The 20,938-nt window shown below is 45.1% G+C and overlaps 1 protein-coding gene across 1 annotated transcript in view; it reads left to right on the top strand.

Moving 5' to 3' along the window:
• The first annotated feature begins 4,127 nt into the window (after positions 1-4,127).
• HLF (HLF transcription factor, PAR bZIP family member) overlaps positions 4,128-20,938 on the top strand; it is a 34,051-nt gene continuing 17,240 nt past the window's right edge. Inside the window, exons 1-2 of the mRNA XM_065034779.1 lie at positions 4,128-4,464; positions 5,784-6,119. Of these exons, the coding sequence (XP_064890851.1) occupies positions 4,359-4,464; positions 5,784-6,119 (442 nt within the window). The 5' untranslated portion in view covers positions 4,128-4,358. The remainder of the gene's footprint in view (positions 4,465-5,783; positions 6,120-20,938) is intronic.

Below are 20,938 nucleotides of genomic sequence, written 5' to 3'. Positions count from 1 at the left end.
AGGGCAGCCTTGCAAGCCTGAAGCCCAGGGTACTTAGTCCCTTCAGTGGTTTTTCACAGACCGCACTGAGGAACATGGGTTTTCAGTATGATGTTCTACAGATCCAGGTCTGATCAGCCCATGCACGCAATTCTTGAGGCTGAATTCTGCCTGACCTTCCCCGGCGGCGTGCCTGCAGCAAGCTCTCTGGAAACAGCCATTTGAAGTCAGAGAAATCTGGGTCATTGACTTCAATAGCAACTCTGAATAAGGAGCAGCAGCTCAGCCCCTGCACCTTTCGCTCCTCCCTTCTGTGACAGCTCTGCCTGCAGATGGGCTGGTTTATTCTGCGCTCGTGGGTGCTCTTCTATCTCCAGCAAAACCAGTGCCAGCTGCCCAAATCAAACAGCCTGAACATGTAAGAACAGCTATTTCTAACTGTCTCTCTGCAGCGTGCAAGGCAAAAGCCAGAAAGGCAGAGGAATGGGGCGCAGAGGAGCGAATGGAAGGGTCGAGTTGTTTCTGCCATTGGCACCAGCTGGGAGTTGTCCTTATTCAGGGGAAGACCTGGCTGCAAAACAGGCCAGCGACACCCTTACCGCTCGTCTCAATTCAGTTCTGTCATCTGGCTGGTTATACCTACTGGGTCTAAATAATTCCCCAAGGGCACAAAATGGGCTTGAGAGGCTGGTTAATGCTTTACAAGGTTACGGTTGCTTTAAAAGCACAGCGGGATATTTGTTCCAAAAACGTAGTCATCACTGAGAGTAACACTCGCTGAGTTCAAACCGGGTCAGCTGTCCAGGCAAGTCCATGTATTTGATCCACTGTCGTGGTGCAGGCTGGCTGTAAACTTTGGCACGGAATATTATTCATCTTTCAACTCATAGCACATAAGCAATGACTAGTAATACCTATTTTTCTGAGAACTGGAGTGCCTTCTGGAACCACCCCAGATTACTTAAGAGAAGTTCCTCTGCCATCACCCAAAAGCAGCTCCAAACCTGTCTCTCCCACACTCAATTAAACCTTAAAAAAAAAAAAAAAAAGCGGGGGCAGATCATGGTTCATTCAACAAGTATTTTTCCTCCTGGAGGAGCCGCAGCAGCTCGCTCAGCTGCACACCACGTGGGCAATAAACATCAGTTTTTAAGTAATTCAGCGCTGTTGGTAGCGGCTTTCACTGGGAAAGCCAAGCCAAGCTGCTTCCAGAGCCTCTGCCATGGGGACAACTGGGGCACGGACTTTGCTTCTCAGCACTGCCCAACCTTACTGCAAAAGGTGCTGGTTTAGCTCCAGCTCGGGTGTGGGTATCTGAACGTGCTCATGTGGCTTTTTAAGCAACTCTTGAGTTATATGTCCCATAACACAGCTGGGAATGTCCCACTGTCTGGGGCCAGTGTGGAAACGTTTCACTGGTGTAGGGCAAATCAGGGCTAAAACAAAGGCTGAGCCTTAAGTCTCTGCAGGTTCTCTGGGGTTTCTGGTGCGTTTCCCCGTGTTCCCGCTCCCCGAGGGCCGCGAGCTGCACAGCGCTGCCCGCCCCGCCACGCGCCCTCCCGCCGCGGGCAGCGCGCGACCCGCCCGGGCCCCGCCACTGGCCCAAAGTAGGTCAGCCCGCGCGCTCACGTGACGGCCCGCGAGCGCCGTTCGCCCCGCCCCGCCCCGCCCCGCTCCACGTGACGGCGGCGGGTCCGTGACCGGGGCGGTTTCGGAGCCGCTCCGGATCCATCGGTGTGGCCGCCGCTCCCCGCCGTGCCGCGCCCTCCTCGGTCCCACCGGGCTGCGAGCAGGGAGGAGCCCACGCGCCCGCCGTTACTCCGTCCGGTGCAGAGGGAGCCTGGAGCTGCCACGGCGCTCCTCGCACGGGGGTTGTTCCAGCTGGCGCAGCCGGGCTGGGTGCGGTGCTGGGGGTGAAGCGCTGCAGATGCCTGTTCGTAAGCCTCCCTACTTCAAAACAAAACAAAACAGTGTATGAACAGCTGTGCGTTCAGCAAAGGCCTTTTGTGTGCAGAGCAGTGCAAAACCGGGCTTGGTAGATCGGGCCCAGAGTAACCCCGGCTCAGCTGCCAGGGCCTGGGCTATGGTCTGTGTGATCCTGGTGTGCTTGGCCTGTAGGTAGAAGGAACCTCTTAAAAATGTAAAGGCTTTTTGAGTTTAAAAGCGTGTTTTCAAATTGTCCTTGCTAAAGATAAGAATTACTTTAAAAAAGGGGGGGGAATGGCATAATCTCATGTACTTGGAAAAAAAACTAGGATCTTTGGGCCATATAACTGATCAAATTTCGTGATTAAAAACAGCAGGGGCAGAGACATTGGCTGAGGTTTGTGGTTTTTTATTTGGGGACCAATCAAGATATTTTCTATACAAAACTAAGTAGGTGTCTTAGTCCTTCACAAGCCATAAAACGTTTTCTGGGTGAATGTGAAGCTACAAATACATGCCAGGGAACGCAGGGTTTGTAATTGTACATGGTCCTTGATATCTGGTTGCTTCAGTTTGTTCCACACTTGTACAGATCTAAACATAATTCAGCCTGTTCAATGTCAAGTGGTGTAACTGGTTTTCATGTCATTCTGCTGCACTAAAAATGCTGTTTCTTTCTGTTGCTTATATTTTGTTTACAATGGTCAATAACCATAAAAACATAAGTAGCTCTGCTCAAACTGAGCTTTTATTACATCTCACACTAATCTCATTTGTTAATGGTGTTTCCCAATATCCCAATTAGTTTTACATGTTCTATTCTGGTTACTCTTTGTTGCTAAATCTCCCCAACGTATCTCTTTTTTTCCTTATACTGCATAGAGAAAACATTCTGTACCGCATCTACATATGGAATGCCAATCGGTGCCTTCATCTTTATGTCTTTGTATCTTTAGGTCTCCCTGTACCTCTGTAATTAAAGGTTTCCAGTCACCAGCAGTTTGGCCATCAGAGGCGACGTTGCTATGTGTGTGATCATTTAATAATCTAGTGTTTTTTTCTGGTTAGGTGACTGAAAAACTGCCGTGCTGCTGCGGTCACGCTCTGAAGGGCCCGGCCATTGCAACTGCTGGTCCTCAGGTCTGGCTTGTGCCAGTACAGTTTTATTGATCTGGATGCACTTTGGAGTTTGATTAGTTGCTTGTTTTAGTCGCATCGTTTGACCAGACGCGAGTCAGTGCACACAATCATAGATAAGGGGAGAACATAACTGTTAAGGGCAGACTTCTGTTCCTCAGACGGCTTTTATTTCTAATTACTGGGCACTCCAACTGGAAGTCTATACACATAATTTACCTTTATTTACTTACAGTGAGTATTTATATTTGTTAACAGTAAAAGAACTGACTTTTGAAGGAAAATTAACAACTAAATATGGATGGTAAAGCTTTGCAAAATGCCACCCAACAAAAAAAAAAAAAAGGAGAAGAAAAAGCGGGGGGATACAAGTGCCTACAAGCACCTGGAAGGTGGAAGTTCCTGCAGCAAGAGAGCAGGTGTGGGGCGGTGTGTGCGGGCAGGGCTGGATCCTGGGGGTGACTGGAGGCCCAGGCGGGTACAGAGTCAGCTGGACTTGCACCGGGGATCTTCGGGAGAGGAGAGGGGAGTCCCGGCCGACACGAACCGTGCAGCGGTGGCAGCCCTGGCCCGCTGGTTATTCCGGTAACAGGTGACAGGATCTGCGTACGGAGCCCGGGGTGCGACAGCTCTGCTGGGGCTCGAACTGGCCACTCACAAGCCCAGTGACCGGTTTGCTCAGGCGGATGGAAGTTCCCCCGCCGCCCCTCGCACAGCGGCCCGGCCCGGCCCGGCTCCCTCAGGCCCGCCGCGCTCCCCACTGCCCTCACGCTTGGGTGCACCGAGCGGGGTCAAGCATTCACCATCATTAACATTCCTCCCGGTTACCGGGGAGACGGTTCCCCGCGGGCGGGGGCAGCGACACGATCGCGTTCTCCCCCCGCTCCCACCACACACCGCGCGCACGGGCCGGTGCCGCGGCCGTTACCGTTACCGGGCCCGGAGGGGGGGCGCGGGGCGGGGCGGGGCGGGGCGAGGCGGGGGGTCGGGGCTGTTCGCCGCGCCCTCCGAGCCAATGGCGGGGCCGCGCTGCGGTGACGTCAGCGCCGGCAGCGCCTGCACATGGGCGCGCGGGTGAGGCGCGCGGCGCAGAGCCGGCGGCGGGAGCGGCGGTGCAGAGCGGAGCGGTGCGGAGCTGCGCGGCGGAGCGGCCTGTCCTGCTCCTGGCTCCGGCGGCCTCCAGGCGCCCCCTCGCCAGCGGGGCTCGGCTCGGCTCGGCTCGGCTCAGCGCCCGCTTCACCGCGCTCCGTAGCGGCGCTTGCGAGAGGAAGGGGACGGAACCGCTGCCGCGCAGCTGCCCCGAGGGAAAGCCCACCATGTCGCGGCCGCTCCCGCTGAACCCCACCTTCCTACCTCCCACCTACGGGGTGCTCAAGTCCCTGCTGGAAAACCCGCTCAAGCTGCCGCTCGCTCACGAAGACGGTGAGGCTTCCCCGGGCAGCCCTCGCTCCCCCAGGCCCCCTGCGCGCCCCCTCCCAGCCCAGGCGCCCCGAAATGGCGGCCCCCGTCCTGCCGTCCCCCCAGCACCGCCGCCTCGCTTTCCCTTTTCCCCTCTCTCCGACCCCCCTCCGCCCCCGAGGGGATTAAGTAACGGGAGGATTTCGGTGCGGGAATTAAGCGATGGGCGCAGGCGGCCTGACCTAACGGAAGGCGCTCGGTTTTCCACCGGGAGGAGGGTGAGGGCTGCGGCCGCTGAACAACCAGCTGGCGGGGCGCGATGTCCCCGGGGCTCGGCAGGGGGGCCCGAGCGGGGCGAAGCCCCCGGGTCCCGCCGCAGCCGCTCATCGGGGCCACCGGCCGGGAACGAACCTTCCTCCTCCAAACCCGCCCCCGTGAAACTGAAAAGCGTTTAAACGGCAGAAAGTTGAAACTTTTCTGGGTAGTGCGGACATAATTGCACCTCATATTTCTCATGAATCAGATGCACGTTGGGAGGAAAACCCTGTGCGAGCTCTTGCAGAGCCGAGGGGGTTGTGTCTGCGGCGTTTCATCGCGAAGCCGCTCGCTGGATTTCGCCAGGGTGGTTGAAAACAAAACGTTAAGAAGGCACGATAGTCGATGGAAAGTTCTGTTGGTTCAGATTCTCGCAAATCCCGTAGAGAAACTAAGTGATAACCTCAAAAAAAATGACTGTTGAAATTGCTGGATATTGTGGGAAAGAGTAGGAAGCATCATTTTAACTTGTTTGTTTTTGTTTTTTTTTTTTTTTGCTTTGCTTCTACTTTTGGATTTTTTATTAGCTCTTCTGCAGTTTAAAATACATATTCTGTCAGACATCACTGTTGTAATGTTAGGAAGCCCTGCATTTGAGGCCTACTTTACTTGTGTAAGGACTAGCAAGACTGGGACCTTAATTTAGAGGTATGACAGGTTAATAAACTAGGGGCATTTTAGGTTAATGCTGTTCCTTTTCAACAGTATACAGCAACCTCTTCTAGTTTGCTTTTAACTTCAGTGTACTCACTTTAAGTCTGTTGAGTACTTATTGCAACTGACATTCAAAGCCATGCAAGGGGCAATTGTTAACTAAAAATAGTGGAAAAATCTCAAAAACACAGCTGGATCCAGCGAAGGTGCTCAGTTGGCATGACCTTTCTCTACCGAGTGGAATGCATCAAATGAGTTATTTTTATGGAATATTTGTTTCTTACGAATGAGAGCGCAGGGGAAATAATTGAAGTAATGCTGGCTAGTATTTTAATTACTCAGCTCTTACATCTTTCTTATGTGTTTCGTTTAAGCATTCGGAAAAGAAAAAGACAAAGAGAAGAAGTTAGACGATGACAGCACCAGTACCACAGTCCCTCAGTCAGCTTTCTTGGGCCCAACATTATGGGACAAGACACTGCCATACGATGGAGACACTTTCCAGTTGGAATACATGGACCTGGAAGAATTCCTCTCAGAAAATGGCATTCCGCCCAGTCCGAACCAGCATGAGCATAGCCCGCACCAGTCAGGTCTCCAGCAAGCTACCTCAGCATCACCTTCTGTCATGGACCTCAGCAGCAGGGCTTCTACTTCAGTCCATCCAGGCATGGTGTCGCAGAACTGCATGCAGAGCCCCGTCAGACCAGGTAAATCAGCCCTCAGAACCTCCTGTGGATTTTCACACCAGCCCTCCTCCCCAGTGCAAATCATTACTTCTCCCTGTAGGGTTGACAGGCAGCTTAGAGAGGGCCAGTATGATTCAAGTCACACTCCAAAAAATAAAAATAATAGGTAAAGTTATTGCAAAGTTGTTCCACTGGGATTCTTCTTTAAATTTTGTAAGGAAACTGTGGGAATTCCAAGGAAACTTGCTACCTTCTTTTCTTCCTTGGTAGCCTAGCTGCTAGCATGTAAAAAAACCACAAATGGAATAGTCATGCGTAGGTGCCTTGATGTTAAATGAACAGGGAGAAGGATCATAAAAGAGAATATTCCTTTGGCCAATATTTGGTATGAGAACACAGGATTTGGTAATTGTTTTGAAGTTAAAAGTTAAAGACTATGCTTCCTGTTTGAAACTTGGGCCATCATTTTATTCTCTATTGAGCAAAGTAAAATTTGCCACAGTACATGAGGCAGAAACTAAATTTTGGAGCTGCATTATAATCTTGCTTAAATTAGCATAAACTGAGCGTAGCTCTGACCCGAGTTGATAAATTACATCTATAGTCACCTTAAGCTGAAGGCAAAGAAAACATCTGAGAGTCCAAGTTCTGGCTGTAATGCATTCTTCAAACCCGTTTGATGTCAGTGGAAGTCTTCTATTAGTTTATTAGCTCTTGAAATCATCCCTTTAGAGACACTAGTACGAATCCAGAATAACTGCTCTGGCTTGACACCAGCAGGGCTGAGATCACAGTCAGCGGAATAGTGTCAACACTGAAGTTTGGAAAACAAGCTTTGCCTTTTTTTTCTTTTTTTTTAAAAAAAAAAAAAGAAAAAGAGAAAACAAAGACCAAGGGTGACTTATTTGCTCTTCTGCTCACACAAGGTTTGCTAGAGCAAAGTGTGCTCTAGGGAGCAGGAAACCACTCCTGTCCCTTCTGCTTGATCCTTTGCCACGCTCAGCGTGCGAAGTCATTGTCAGAATCGTATGATAAGGAGGCAAAACAAATAAATAGAAGGACAAAAGCTGTGGAGCAGGATGGAATAGAAAAGTCTTACAAGTCTGCAACATTCCTTTCTCATTAAAAAGAAATAAAACACCCCAAACCTGTCAACAAACTCTTTGGCCCCAAGTCAGGAGTGTGTGTTTAATCGTGGATTTCGTTTACTTTTACTTTATGTGGACTTGACTTTGGTTTGTGTTTCAGTTTCAAGGCTTTTCGCAATTAACTAGGCATTTACAAGTATATCCAAAGTCAAAATATATTTGGAGTTGGCAAGAGTAGAACATAAAATCCCTTGTTTTTTTAAAATAGTGCGTATATGCTTCCCCATTTTCTGTTGCATATGCACACATAAAATTAAAAGCAGATAATTTGTCCTCATTCTTTCTTTCAGAGGAGCCTGGTTGTGAGCCAGGCTTCTAATGATCACCTGTCAGAAGTTATTTGTAATCAGCTGTCCACATGACTTTTCAACTCATTGATTTTATTTTCAGTTTTTCCCGAGCTGTTTGCAGCTCAGGGTTACAAACCTTTTTCACCAGAAATGCTATACACATTTTTATTGTTGTAAAAGAAATCATGTCTCTTGGGGTAGGATAAAAACATCTAATTTTTCAGGTATTCTTTCCCTCATGCCATCTTGCCTTATGAATAATACAATTTCTTGATTAAATGAGTTTTTTAAAAGGAAGGTCATTCTTTTTCTTAAAATGTTTTCTCTCCCCCCAGCCCCACTACAGATAGGTACTATGACTTAATTAACAGTAGTCTGGTTTATCATCTGCTTGTTGAAATGTTGTGCTGTCATGTACTTTGACAATCTGTTTTGAAGAGAAGATCATCTTAGAGTCTTGCATTTGAGCAGGTTTTAAAATAAGAGAGTGTATATTGCAAAACCCCAAATTTTTAGTAAAAGTTAAACGGGTAATTTGTGGTCAAAAGTGCTAAGGCTAATGTGCTTCTTTGAAATACGAAAGTTAGTCTGGAGGTAAATGTTAAAATTATTATAATGGAACCTTTTGGTTAATATATCTTCAGACTTTTAAAATAGATTTTTTTAAACTGTCACATGAAGAAAGGGTTTTCTTTTAATTGGTGTGAGGCACTGTTCTGGTATGCGTGGCTGTCGTGATTTGTTTTATCGTAATAAACCCAAGAAGAAATAGTATACCATTTCAATAAAAAATAATTCCTTGTGATCTTAACTATTTTTAGGAAAACAGAATTTTTTAAGTTATAGTAATTCTCCTAAAAATATTCCCCTGAATGTAGTCTGACACTGGGAGCCCGTGTAGCTTGTGGACGCCGATCTGTGCTGTTCCTGCTGTAAGTGGCTCCACCGTGTTGAGCATCCGCGTCACGTGCGGTCGGTCCCAGCTCCTGTCCCCCCATGTGCTTCGGGGGGAGGATGCACACGTGGAACACCGGGGGTGACTCGTGTACGTACAGGGTCTGTCTTGGGCAGAGAGGGTCTGTAGGAGAGTGGTATAAGATTTAATTTTGTGTGTGTGTTGATATACAAGCCTTAGCTGTCTTCAGAAGCTGAAGGTATTGCCCAAATATGCTTTTCATACCATGTCTATGAGAGATCTGGAGATCTGCGTTGGCATTCACTGAGAAGTGTCATCAGGCACGGCAAAGCTGCACTGACCCTGACAGTAAACGTGACATTACAAATTCCTCACTGATTTTTGTGTTTTAAGGTAAATAACAACAAAAAAAAAGGTTCATTGTAAAATTAACTTAATTCTATATTTCCAGCTCAGATTGTCTGGTCGATGGGAGAATGTTCAGGCTCTGTTCATCATCTGTTCTCTAGACCACAGCAAAGAATAAAGCAAGCACCTGCTTTCCCATAAACTTCTAGTTTGGGAATGTACATACAGCAAATACTGGTTTTCTTTTGAAGCGGAAGGACACAGGGTGATGGTGGTTGCAAGATTGGAGTCTGATGTTATTTCTTTCTAAAAATAATGGTTTTGTTTTACAATACTATTTTTTATTTTTAGCACTGCAGACCACCATTCATTTTGATGTGTAGATATATTTAAAACTTCTTTTATCTCCCTGTATTGGGTGCTGATTAGTTGGTTGAAATCTGTAGTCTCCCTCAGAAAAACAGGTTTTATCAAGTGAGCTTTCAAAGTAACCTGTTAGTGCAAACACTTTTTCATGGTTCTTCATTGGTTGCAGACTTTGTGTTGTCTTTTGCCAGTTCTTTTGGTGGAATGTAAATCTCCATTTAACTGTGTAGTCCTTTAAGGAAATTGAATGGGTTTGTAGCTCTTTGTACATAAAAGGAGGTTCATATTTTGCAGGTAACCAGTTGGTGGTTGCTTTTACCTGGCTCTTTTCCCTGTGTAGCCCTTGTTTGGATGAATGGGTGAAGGGTTTGAACAGAGTGGATTAGAATTCAGAAGTGTCTGGTGGAAGACCTTAATTAGAAGGTTTTTGGGATTTTGTGGGTTAGATCTGAATCTTCTGTTTGCCACCAAAGCCTGGGATGCAGGGCCGTGTCACAGGGATGCTGCTGACAGGTGACAGCCCACGTTTGGTCACCGCTGTGCTCCATGAGGGGAGCGGGGCTGTCGGAGGCTTTGAATAAACTCAGTCTTTGTGTTCCTGTGACAGTGGTTTTCAGTCGGTGTTGCCTAGACGGCTGGGTGCTTTAGACTGCTTGCAAAGGGTCTGCACAAGATTATTTAATGGGGTGGGGGAAGGCAAAAAAAGCAGCTTTGTAATCTGCTGTGGAAATACACACATATGCAATATCTGCAAGTCTTTACTTACAATGAAAAAAAAAAGTAGGTGTACATTAATCAAAAAGCTGAAAACTGTTTCCATTTGAAGCGAAGATTTTATTAAATGCCATGTTTTATTTATTCAGCTATTTCATCTAGAGCGCAGTATCATTACCTTTTAATTCTTACATGGATACTGAATTGTAATAACTGACACAAGGTGTGATTGGGTCGTTTTCAGCATTTTTGTTTAACTCCTGTTTGTGACAGGCGCAGCAGCCAACTGGGAGAGGTGGTTATTGCTCCATCCAGCCTCTCGGCTGCATTCTGGGGCTGGCGGGGTGAAGGGGGCAGCCCACAAAAGGGTGTGTGCACAACACTCCCTTCATTGCAGCCGTCCTTCCCCCGTGTTTCTTAACATGACCTCCTCTTCCAGCGCAGCCTTTGCAGCGTGAAGGGCAGCATTCCCAGCTGGAATCCTCTCCTAAGCTTTAATCACTGTTTACCAGCAGTTACTAGGTGTTGTGTGAGCTGCAGCGTGAGCTCCCTCTCTTAGAGTCCAAGCACTCTTACCTCCAGCCCCGAGAGGAGCTGGGAATTTCCTGACCTCCGCTCTCCCACGTGACGGCATGGGAATGACCGGCTAAACCGTCATGCAGGCTGGTACTGAGAGCTGCTCTTCACATTGACTCTCACGTGAGGCTCCGGGTGGTGGTTGCCTGCATGACCATGTGCTGCAGGCACGTGGCCGTGCCCTGTGCGGCTTGTGCTGGAGCAGCACGCACGGCTCTGCGCTCTCGCCGCCGCCAGCTGATGCCCAAATTGCAGGGAAATGGAAAAGCTGCGCCTCTGGAGCACAGCGGTGAGGGAAATGCAATATGCAGACAAGCCGCACGGAACTGCTTTCTGGATCAAAGGAAGATGCAAGATATGTTCAGGCAAATATTAAAAATAGCCTGTCACATGATAACGGAGAAAAGTGCTGAACACACAAGGCTTGTTAGTGCTAGAAACAAGAACGCTGTCTCTCCTTCAAGAGATCTGATTTTAATATTCACTGTTACACGTTGATTATTGGTTAAGTAATTGCTTGACTGCATGAAAGAACTTGAAGTGAATTCAGAGTTCAAACAGTAAAGAGCATGAAACATCTTGGGTTTTATGCTATACTTTAAAAAATATACCTGGCCTGAGTCTTCATTTCTCATCTGGAATAGTGCTTTCCACACAGACCTACTCAGGCAAGTAAGGGCTGTCTGCTGCTAGGAAGAGGAACAAGTAGGGTTTTTGTACCCTTAGAAAGACATTTCAAGGATGTCTGAGTGTTGGACTTGTTGTAGTTACCTCGAAAAATTACAGCGTCTTCGCCACAGCCTTGCTCAACATCTTTAAGTGTGTTGGAGAGCGTTTGAATTATTCTCTAGTGCAGTGATTAGATTAGTACACCCTGAAGTTCATAAAACAATGTTATAGTTGAGAGAAGACCTCATCAGGAGATGTGTACGAAGCAGACATTAGTGTTATCTGATTAGACAAAGCTACTTGGAAACACATTAAATTGTTCAATCTCTGCATATTAGTATGACAGCAGATTGGCCATTGTGGGAGCTGGCAGTGGCCAGATTCTGCCCAATTAGTCTCAGCAATGAGTCCTTCACTCCTCATGCGGTCTCACTGATTTCAGGGTTGCTCAGCAGGCAGCCAGCGTGTTGACCGCTCTCCATCAGCTCCGAGGTGGAGCAGCAAAATGTCACCACCTGTGCTCTTGTCGTTCATCAGTCTAGATTTTGGGTTTTTTTTTTTTTTAAAGGGGGGTTTACAGCTCTTGGTGCACCAGTGAAGCTTTCTCAGGATGAAAGGACAGAGTCATATCTGGTAAAGAGGACTTGAGAGCATTATGAAATCAGAAGCTTGGTTGCCCTCATGGAGCTGTTTAGTATTTATATCACAAAAACATGATCATAAGTTTCCTTTTTTTTTTAAAGTCTTTCTTTTATAACAAGTAATATATATTTTCAGTATTTTGTCTGAATTCCACAGAAGACTGCGATGATCAGAAAAGGTTATTTCAACTAAGTTGTATTCCAGAAAAACCGTGGTTTGATTTGTTCTACATTAAGTAGATAACGAAAGCTCCGAAAAAAACCACTTACTTATGTCTCAAATCTACTCCATTTAATGGAGTAAATTATACATAATGAGTTGGTATAGAACATGAATGTAAAATGCACAACTGTGTCAAAGTGAATGCACGACAAACAGATTTTGTAGCTTGTATCGCCTTTTTTTTAATGACCAAATGGCATTGAAGAAGCTGTTGTGGTCCTGAGAGCTTCGCCCAAGGGGGGAGAGCTGACACAGGTAGGTGAGGCAGCCTGTGTCGCAACTTTTTGTGGGGTTTTTTTGTTTGTTTTATTTTCTTTTCTCCTAAGGCTCTCCATAGCACTTCAGCTTTGCATAACCGAGTTGCTATCCATCAAGTTTTAAACAAATACAAGTTATTGTTCAACCTGTCAAATTTCTGACACACTTAAAGCTGTTGTAGAGTTGTTCTTCCCAGTCCCATCCTCTGAACTAAATCTTGCTAGGGCTAAATTTGGCCCAGATTTTCATTGTACACCATCCAACCCCATGGCTTAGCTCTTGTGATGTGGCACACTCTTGCTTCGGGGTTCTCTGCCCAGCTTTGAGAGAAACAGCTTCAGCTCTTCATCTTACTGGTGGTATTCTCTTGTTCCTATTATTTGCCATTTAATGAAAACAATCATTGAGGATCTTACAGCTCTTTGCTTGTGTTTTGGTGTATGGCCCTTTGTAGGAGGAAATAAAAAAATCCAAATTGCATTAGAGTCCTAGAAAACTCAGCTCCTTATTAACTGCAACACAAATCTAGATTATTGCTGAAACAAAACTTGACAGAAACCCACAGATTGCTGTATTAGCATGCATTTACTACAAGCAGATGCTAGAGTGAACTACAGCAACGACTCATCTGTAACAAAGAGTCATCCTTAGATATGTAGGTGTATAAGCAGAGAGGCAAAAATGGGTAGTTTGTAAAAGACTTGTTGAGGATGGAGAATGGCTTAACAAAAAAAGAGTTCTTTTCCAATTAGCCTTAGGGAGCTCAGCTTGCTATAAATTCCTTGTTCTGGAACATGGCTGTGGACAATAGGTCAAAGATTAAGTAATTCATTACAGAACTAGTTGGTACTCCTGAATTTAATAAACAAATGAATGAAATGGGTTCTCTGTCCATAGCAAGATCCATTGCTTTGTGTGGCAATGGCAGGGTCTTAATTTTTTTGTCTAAAACGCCTGCAAGGCTACCTACTTCTTGTATGTGGATGTTACTACTAGTATATTTGTGATGACCTAGTAACTTAGCAATCATAATACAGGTGAAAGCACTCAAAACAGAAATTAAATGTGGTCCCACTAGTAACTGCTTATAACTTGAGATTCTATGGAGGCGAGGAAGGAAACTGTAGATTGCCTTTTGAAAAAGTGAAGGAACAATACTGTCAAACTTCTGAACACCGAATACTCCTGCAGAACTCTGAGAGCACAATCAATATTTTAGTATAGCAAGGTTACTGAAATAATAGCACTAAACCTTCTTGTAGAAGAGGACATTACTCAAGGCTGCAGGATGTGAAACAGGCTCAAAGCAAGAGAGCTGCTTTGAAACAGAGGAGGTGACTTAATTTAGTCACTTTTACAAACTTGCCATTTCAACATTCAGAAATAGGTCTTATTCCAGTAAGAAGTCTTAAAAAACAGCTGCGCGTTTGGCTTTTAATGCTTAGTAAGCAGGAACCAAGTACTCAAAACCAAATCCTGCTCCTCATCAAAACAGAGAGGGTTAAACTGACTCAATGTGAAGGACCCTGCAGCAATCAGCCGTACCACGGGCCCCTCTTTGTGCTGCACAGTGGAAATATAGATGTTCGTGACGTCTGTAATCCCTGCAGCTGCGACCCCTCGTTGCAGCGTGGGCCATTTGGCTGTTTTCTGTATGTAACTCTTGCAGTTCTGTTGCTTACTCTGATCTGCTATGAAAATAAGCCGTATCCAGTCATGCTAGGTATGTGCGGCCTCTTGCGTGTTCCGGCTTCGTGATTTTTGGGTATATCCACTGATGTTAACCAAATGTGGTAAGGAGTTTGTGATTCTGGAAGAATAATTGTATTCCTAAAATTTCATGAAAATAGATGAGTGTATAGGATGGAAATATATTACAGAGCGGGAAGAGCAGTAGTGTAAATGTGCATTTCCTACATCAGAGAATTTACATAAGACCTTTAAAATGCTTGATCTGTGTGAAATGCTTCTGGGAAAGCTGACACCCTGTTAGACACCATGAGATGTCAATTCTCTTTGAGAAACGAATATGCAAGGAACCAGGTTTAATTGATTTAGTGCGTGTTGGGGGAGCGTATCACAAACATTTCTCCACCATTATTCTTCCTTTAAAATTCTCAGCTCCCGGAGTCTTGTGATTTATATGAAACTGGAAGGTTTCATTTAAAAAGATACGTTAGATAACCAGCTACAGGGTTTGTAGGCAAATCTTGAAAGCGCTGAACCCAGGCAATGGAGCGATCTTGATCCTTTCCAAAGTCATGCACAATTATTTTACCTGAGAAGTTCCTGAAGTTTCACACAACCTTGCTGTACGTTATTCCCCTTGTGCAGCAGCAGCACCCCAGCTCCGCTGCCCGGTTTGAAACTACCTTGCAGCCAGCCAGCTTCAAATTTGCGGCCTGTTATCTTATCGCAGTTATTGCAGTATCACATGTGGGCAGGTGTCCAAGCGACCTTGTGTACGCGTCTTGCCATTCATCCCTCTCGGCCCGTTTTGGCCGGGGACCCGCGCACAAAGCTGCCTTGTACGGCTTCCTCTGGTCGGTGTAACTTTCCACTCTGCTACCGGGGTGGGTTAGGAGTGAATGGGAAACAAGGAACAGTGAGAGTGGGCTAAAAATGTTGAGGGTTCACAGAGGAAAAGTAGGTCGTGGCAGGGTATGTGTGCTGGGCGGAGGAACAGGGGGAGCAGAAGCTGGGAGAAGATTTGTTTTCCTATTGGCTTTTCAGAGTTGTGCAATTTAAGAATTGGATTAACCTGATATGACTTTGTTTTTCTGCCAGATTAGATATGTTGAGTTTCTTGGCGTTGTGAATTGTACAGTACATTGTGTGCTGTAAATATGGGTGTGTCGGGATAAAGCTGTAACGACACAACACGCAGTGCGGGGCAGCGCTGCTCCCGCGCTCTCCCGTTCCCTCTACCCCTGAGCGCACAGACTTGTTGGGGCACTTAGAGATGGGTTAGAACCTCTCTGTGTTCCCATGTTCTGTTCCCAGCACAGCATCCAGACGTTTTGATACCCTTTGTGGGAAGGTAACACTCATCTGAAGCCCAAACATCCACTTGGTCTGGCAGTGCTTTATGCTATATGAAGTGTCTTTAAAACAACAACAAAGCTATATGAAGAGTCACTCGAGTTTTTTCCTGCTTTCTCAGGATTAAGTTGGAGAACGTTTATGGGAAACGTTGCCTTTTTCTTTGCCCTGTTTCTTTTTCTAAACTAAGGCGTTGCTTTGAGCTTAACTTTGCAAGAGTTAAAAAATCAGATCCAGATCTGAAATAACTGCAAGTGCTGAGCTCACTGCTGCCTGAAGTACACCACAGCGGCCTATGGATGTCAAAGGAAAATTTTCAGAGCAATATATATCTTTTTGTGTTACATACACCCTGAGATAATCTAATTTTATATGCTGGGTTGGCCACATGGTGTAGCCTAATTCTCTTTGCTTAGGGCAGAGTGAGGGTGGAGTAAGGACTGACTTCCAGCAGAGGCCCTGCAGCTAGAGAAAGGTGGCCAGAACCAGAGCCCTGCTGAGCTGGGCGATCGCTGCTCTGGAGACCAGTAAAGTGTGCAGACTTTGGCGAGGGAAACTGCAAATACCTTCGGGTACCTTTGTTTAATTCCCACTCTTGATTTCCAGACTTCTCCAAGGACCACATGTGTCCGAGCAAGTTAGTCACCAGGGACTGACCACACCATGGCCTTTGGCACCAGCTGCCTATGGGACTGCGCTCAGTGTCGTTACATGTACATTGAAAATGAGGAGTTAATTCCCCTGCCTGTAGTGAAGATTACTTTTCTTAGAAGAGCATAAATAACTGATAAGGTTAATAAGTCATATCAAGATTGTGTCATGTTACTTAGCAATATGTTGTTACAATGCCTTACTCTAATTAAAAAAAAAGAGTTCATTAGATTTTTCTGAAATGGTAGTAGTCTGGTGATTGAGCCATTTTTTGAGTAACACAAATTGAGTAAAATAGAGCAGGAGGTTGACCTTGTGAACACCTGCATCACTCAACTGTATATTTAAATGAGAGAATTAGGAACAAGTATGGTATATTTAAAGTCAGTCTGTGTGTCAAGCTTTTGAGGAGGTTAAACCACAAGCCTTCAGTTACAAATGTTGGGCAGCTGTAGTTTGGTGTCTGTGTGAAGCACCATATCTGTTGGTGTCTATGTGAAGCACCGTAGCTGTTGGTGTCTCAGCACTTGGAAAATCAGGGCATGGCTTGTCCAGACTCCAAGACCTGACATTGGTACAACCGTGAGCACCTGGCTGCTCTTTCTGTTGGACTGGAGTCATGACCAGGTTTGGGAAACCCTTTTCCAAACTCCCTCATGTGTTCTGTTTTCTCAGGGCAACATGGTTGAAGTCATTGTTGAAAACTGTGGTAGTCTCTGTCTGGAAGCCGTTCTGAACACGTGAAAAGAAATCATTAGCCAAATAGAGGGAAAGAATTAGAAGTGTAATTGTCCACTCGTGTGTCTCCGATTTCACCAGCTGCTGCACGTGTCTGAGTTATCAATTAATTTCTTTTAAAAAGTAAACAAATCTCACTTTTCTTATGTGCTCATGACTGCTTCATCCGAGTTGCTCTTATCTGTAGCCGGGATGTACTTCTGACGTCTCACATTTTGAGGCTTTTCTTTCTGCTTCCACGCGTAGCACGTTCTCACAAGTCACGTGCAGCTCTGATGCTGGCCAGGGGTGCTGTTTGTCTCTGCCCAACTCACTTATTTAAAAACATCATTATCACTACTTTCAAAATATAATACCTTAGCATCAGGGCAGCTTTTATCCCATTAGATCCTGCATGCTTTTTGGATTGAATCCTTTGGGCGAATTCTGTCTCACTTCATGGATGTTTCTCTTTGTTCAGGAGTGCTACTTGGTGGTGATTTAAGTAGTGTCAGCAAAATCAGAGCCGTAGAGGTTATATATCACCATCAGTCATACTCTGCCTGTACTGGGCCACGTCTGAGAGGCCTTAGTACTTCTAATTCTCCTGAATATGGAGTTTGAAGTCATTCAGCATTTTTGAGCCACTCTTGTAATCCTCTACAATGAAGAATTTACAGCTCCATTTCCAAGTCAGGTCTTTTCGGAGTCTGCATCCTTGAAGGAGCTGATGATGTGTAAGTCCTGTGAAAATCCAGGTGAACACGCAGTGCTCAGCACCCTTGCCGAATGTGCTCCGTGCTACGAGCCCAGTTAACACACCATTAAAATACAGCATTGGCAACACTAGTGTCTAAGCGAACACCTTAACTATCTGCCCTTCAGTTTATAGCCTGTGGCTTGTTGTTTCCCACTTTCTCACGTTTTCCCAAAGCCGCTGGTGTGTACAGTCTGAAGATCACATTTAACCAACACAAGGAAATCAGCTTGGCCCGACGGGCTCCTCCGTCACGTGGCCGAGAATGTGTTCACTCTGTTCTGCCAGACTATGGCTAGCTGAGCAAAATACAGTGAAGCTCTGGGCTTCTGGCCAAGCTTTTATTTCAGTTTGGAGCTTACAGCCACATATTTGCTATTTGGCAGGACATCCACTGGGGTATATTTGGATAGTAATCTAGCATTGTTTTGCTGCTTTTTTTCTTCTTTTTTTTTTTTTTTAGATGCATACAGATAGCATAATCCCAACAGTTACTTGGGCCAGTCTGTGCAGGATTTCTTAGTGTGCACCGTTATGTGTGTGCACTCAGAACTTGTGGCCATGACCTTTGATAAATACAAGTCAAAGCAATTAACTTTCTTTTATTGAAAAATTCTGGATGTCCTACTCTTTGCCCCCGTGTGCTGATAACAGAGCTATGTTGTTACTCTTTCCAAGATCAAAAGCTTCGCTGGGGTTTGATTGAAGTCCAATTATGGAAGGAAGTAGCTGTGCTGAAGCTCTGAAAATAGCAATAATTGTTAAAATAATAAAGTGTGTCCTTGTGTGTCTTTATAATCTTTAAAACTTCTTTTGGGGGGAAGAGGGTGGTTTTCCTCTGGTTTTAAAATGAAAATATTAGCAAATGTCTTGGGAAAATAGGAGTGTGCTGTTAGAAGAACAAGTATCCCTCTCTGGATTTCTTACTTCGGTTCTATTTTCCACCCTGAGCTGTTTGCATGCAGCCTGACTCATGCAGGAAAATAAAGCTGGATTTGATTTTTAACTGCTGTATGGGAGGCTTTGGGTTTGGGGGGATAAAGGCTTTATGATGCAAACTCATTTATTTCTCTGTAAAACAAAAACGGGCTTTTCAAAATACAGCATATTTTGGAAAGTTGGCGCTGGGTTTGAAACCCCAACATCTCTGAGGGCACCCTTGGATGCAGAATTAGTACAAAAAGACGTAATGCTTGGGGAGGGGGCACAAAATATGATGGGGAGCAGTAGTGTTGGAGGAGCAGCTCCTGTTTTTATGAAGGGATATTCCTCTTGAAGCGTGGGGAGGGGTTGTTTGGTTTGTTTTATATGGACAGTACTGAGCCTGGAAGTCTGTTTTTATGGTGACTTTATCAGACACTTCGAGTCATGTCTGAGCGGATCAATACTTGCAAAAGCTGATATAATTTTCCCAAAATCTGTATGTTGTTCTTCAGGTTATAATTATACAGATGCTTTCTCTGAGTGTTTCCTGAATCTTCAGAGAGAAAGGAACCTGGGAGAATGAGCCCTGTGGTGAGACCCTCACCTGGTGTCGACTGACAGAGCTTCATGAAGGGAGAGCTTGCTTCTTGGTGTTAAAACTCAGCATTTTTACATGTCTATTTATCAACTGCAGCGTTCAGTTAAGTTAAACATCAAGGTGAATAAATAGAAATGAAGATGATAATGGGGACAGTTCTAAGTAAATATTTTCCAGCATTTTGCACTGCTCGCTGTAGGTGCTGCTTTGGTGATTTTACAGTTGTGACTGGTTTGAACTTACAGCAAGATTTGAACAGGGTTTGTCTTTTTTTTTAACTCACGTGCTTGCACACACATCTGATACAGGACAAGATAATCCCTGTGTGAAAATCAACCCTTGTGTACTTTCTTTTTAGCCAACTGGACTCAAAATCACTTATTACTTGAGTAAAATCTTTTGCATTATAGATAAATGGTATCAAGTAATAAGCCCAGAGGATTGTACAGATCCAGTGAAGCCCTTTGATTTGTCACATGATCCTTCAAGACTAGAATTTTCTTAGCCCCTTCAATTACTAAGACAGAACGTGTTATTTATTTATGTGAATCTTACTGTTACGCTCCCTCCATTGCAGGAAGAATTATTTAGTCTTTCTTCATTCACTTAAACATTTTTAAAAACACCTATTTATTCTCACCATGATAGTTTTATGTATATAACATCTTTAAAATATTCTGCCTAAAATAGTTCAGTTTGCTGCTCTTCGCTGGGTTTGGATGGATCTTTGTTATACAAACTGCTTCGTTGCCTGCTGGAAATTTTAGTTGTCAAAAAACACAACTTTAGCGAGGGGCTTAAAGATGTTTATACAGTCGGCAGCTTTAACAGCGCTCAGAAACAGCCTTGCCTGATCTCCAGGAGCTGCTGAAACTCATCAAGCAGGTTCCTGCTAACCAATTATCCGGTTAAGCAGAAAGAGAAAAGGTGTTTCTCTTGCTTGGCTTTTTTTGCTTTGCTGAGTTTAACCCATTCTTCCCCAAGCTTCAGTAATTGTGGACATTCGTAACGCTGAGATAACAGCACTGGGGGTCAGGAGGAAGAGAAGGGATCTCTGATCTTCCAAATACTGGTCTGTGCATTAGTGTGTATCCCTCAAGTGGGCAGAGACACGCAGCATAAATCTAGAGCACTCTGAGTCTTAGCGGTGGGTCCAACCCGGTGTCCCTCACCTAGCTTTTTGTCTTGCATTTTAACAAAATCTTTGAAAAAAAAAAAAAAGGAAATGTTCCCCCTCCAACCAAACCCTTCCCCACCCCAAACCCCATAATGAATGTTTCATTGTTACCAGAGCAAATTTGTTGGTTCCCGAACACTCCTACTGTGTCTTGGTTGGAAGGCTTAAATTGCTTGTGTAACTGCTGCGGATAATATAAAAAAGCTCTTTCTAGTAGAGTTCTGGTTTCCACTACATATTATAAGAATAAATAAATGCTCAGATGGTACCAGACAGCTGGGTTGTCCACATCTGACTGTCTTCTCCATTGATTTTTAAGGCAGGGCATGTGCATGACTGTTTTAATGGCTATCAACACCAGCTGTGTCTGCGTGGAAATTGTCAAGTCACAGTGCAGTTGTCAAATAACTTTGGTTGCGATTACTGGAAATAGTAAATGAGTGGGTGAGGTAAGGTGAAAAGACATCCTCAATGCCAGTAGAGAACAAGAGGATTTAATGACTTTCCTGACTGACATAACAGATAATAACTTGGTGAATACTTTTTCCTTCTTACTACCTGCCCAAGGAATCGGTTCCATGAGCAGCAACATCTCCGTGGGTTCTCTGATGCGTAAGGAGGTTCCTCCAGCCAGGGAGTTAAGATCTTTCATTTACATTTTCACAAAGCGTGTTAGTAATACATGTGGATACCTCTCTACCAAATCTCTATGAAACTGGCCAGCAGTTTCAAGAGTTGTTGGAAGGAGACAGACATGCACAGCACAATTGCGCAGAACTCATTTATCTAGGAAATGAGCTAAAGAATAACCATCAAGTACTGGGG

Source organism: Columba livia, chromosome 18 (genome assembly GCF_036013475.1).
Source record: "Columba livia isolate bColLiv1 breed racing homer chromosome 18, bColLiv1.pat.W.v2, whole genome shotgun sequence".
Taxonomy (NCBI): Eukaryota; Metazoa; Chordata; class Aves; order Columbiformes; family Columbidae; genus Columba; species Columba livia.
Note: the sequence above shows the minus strand (reverse complement) of the source record. Positions and strands in the feature narration are given on the sequence as shown.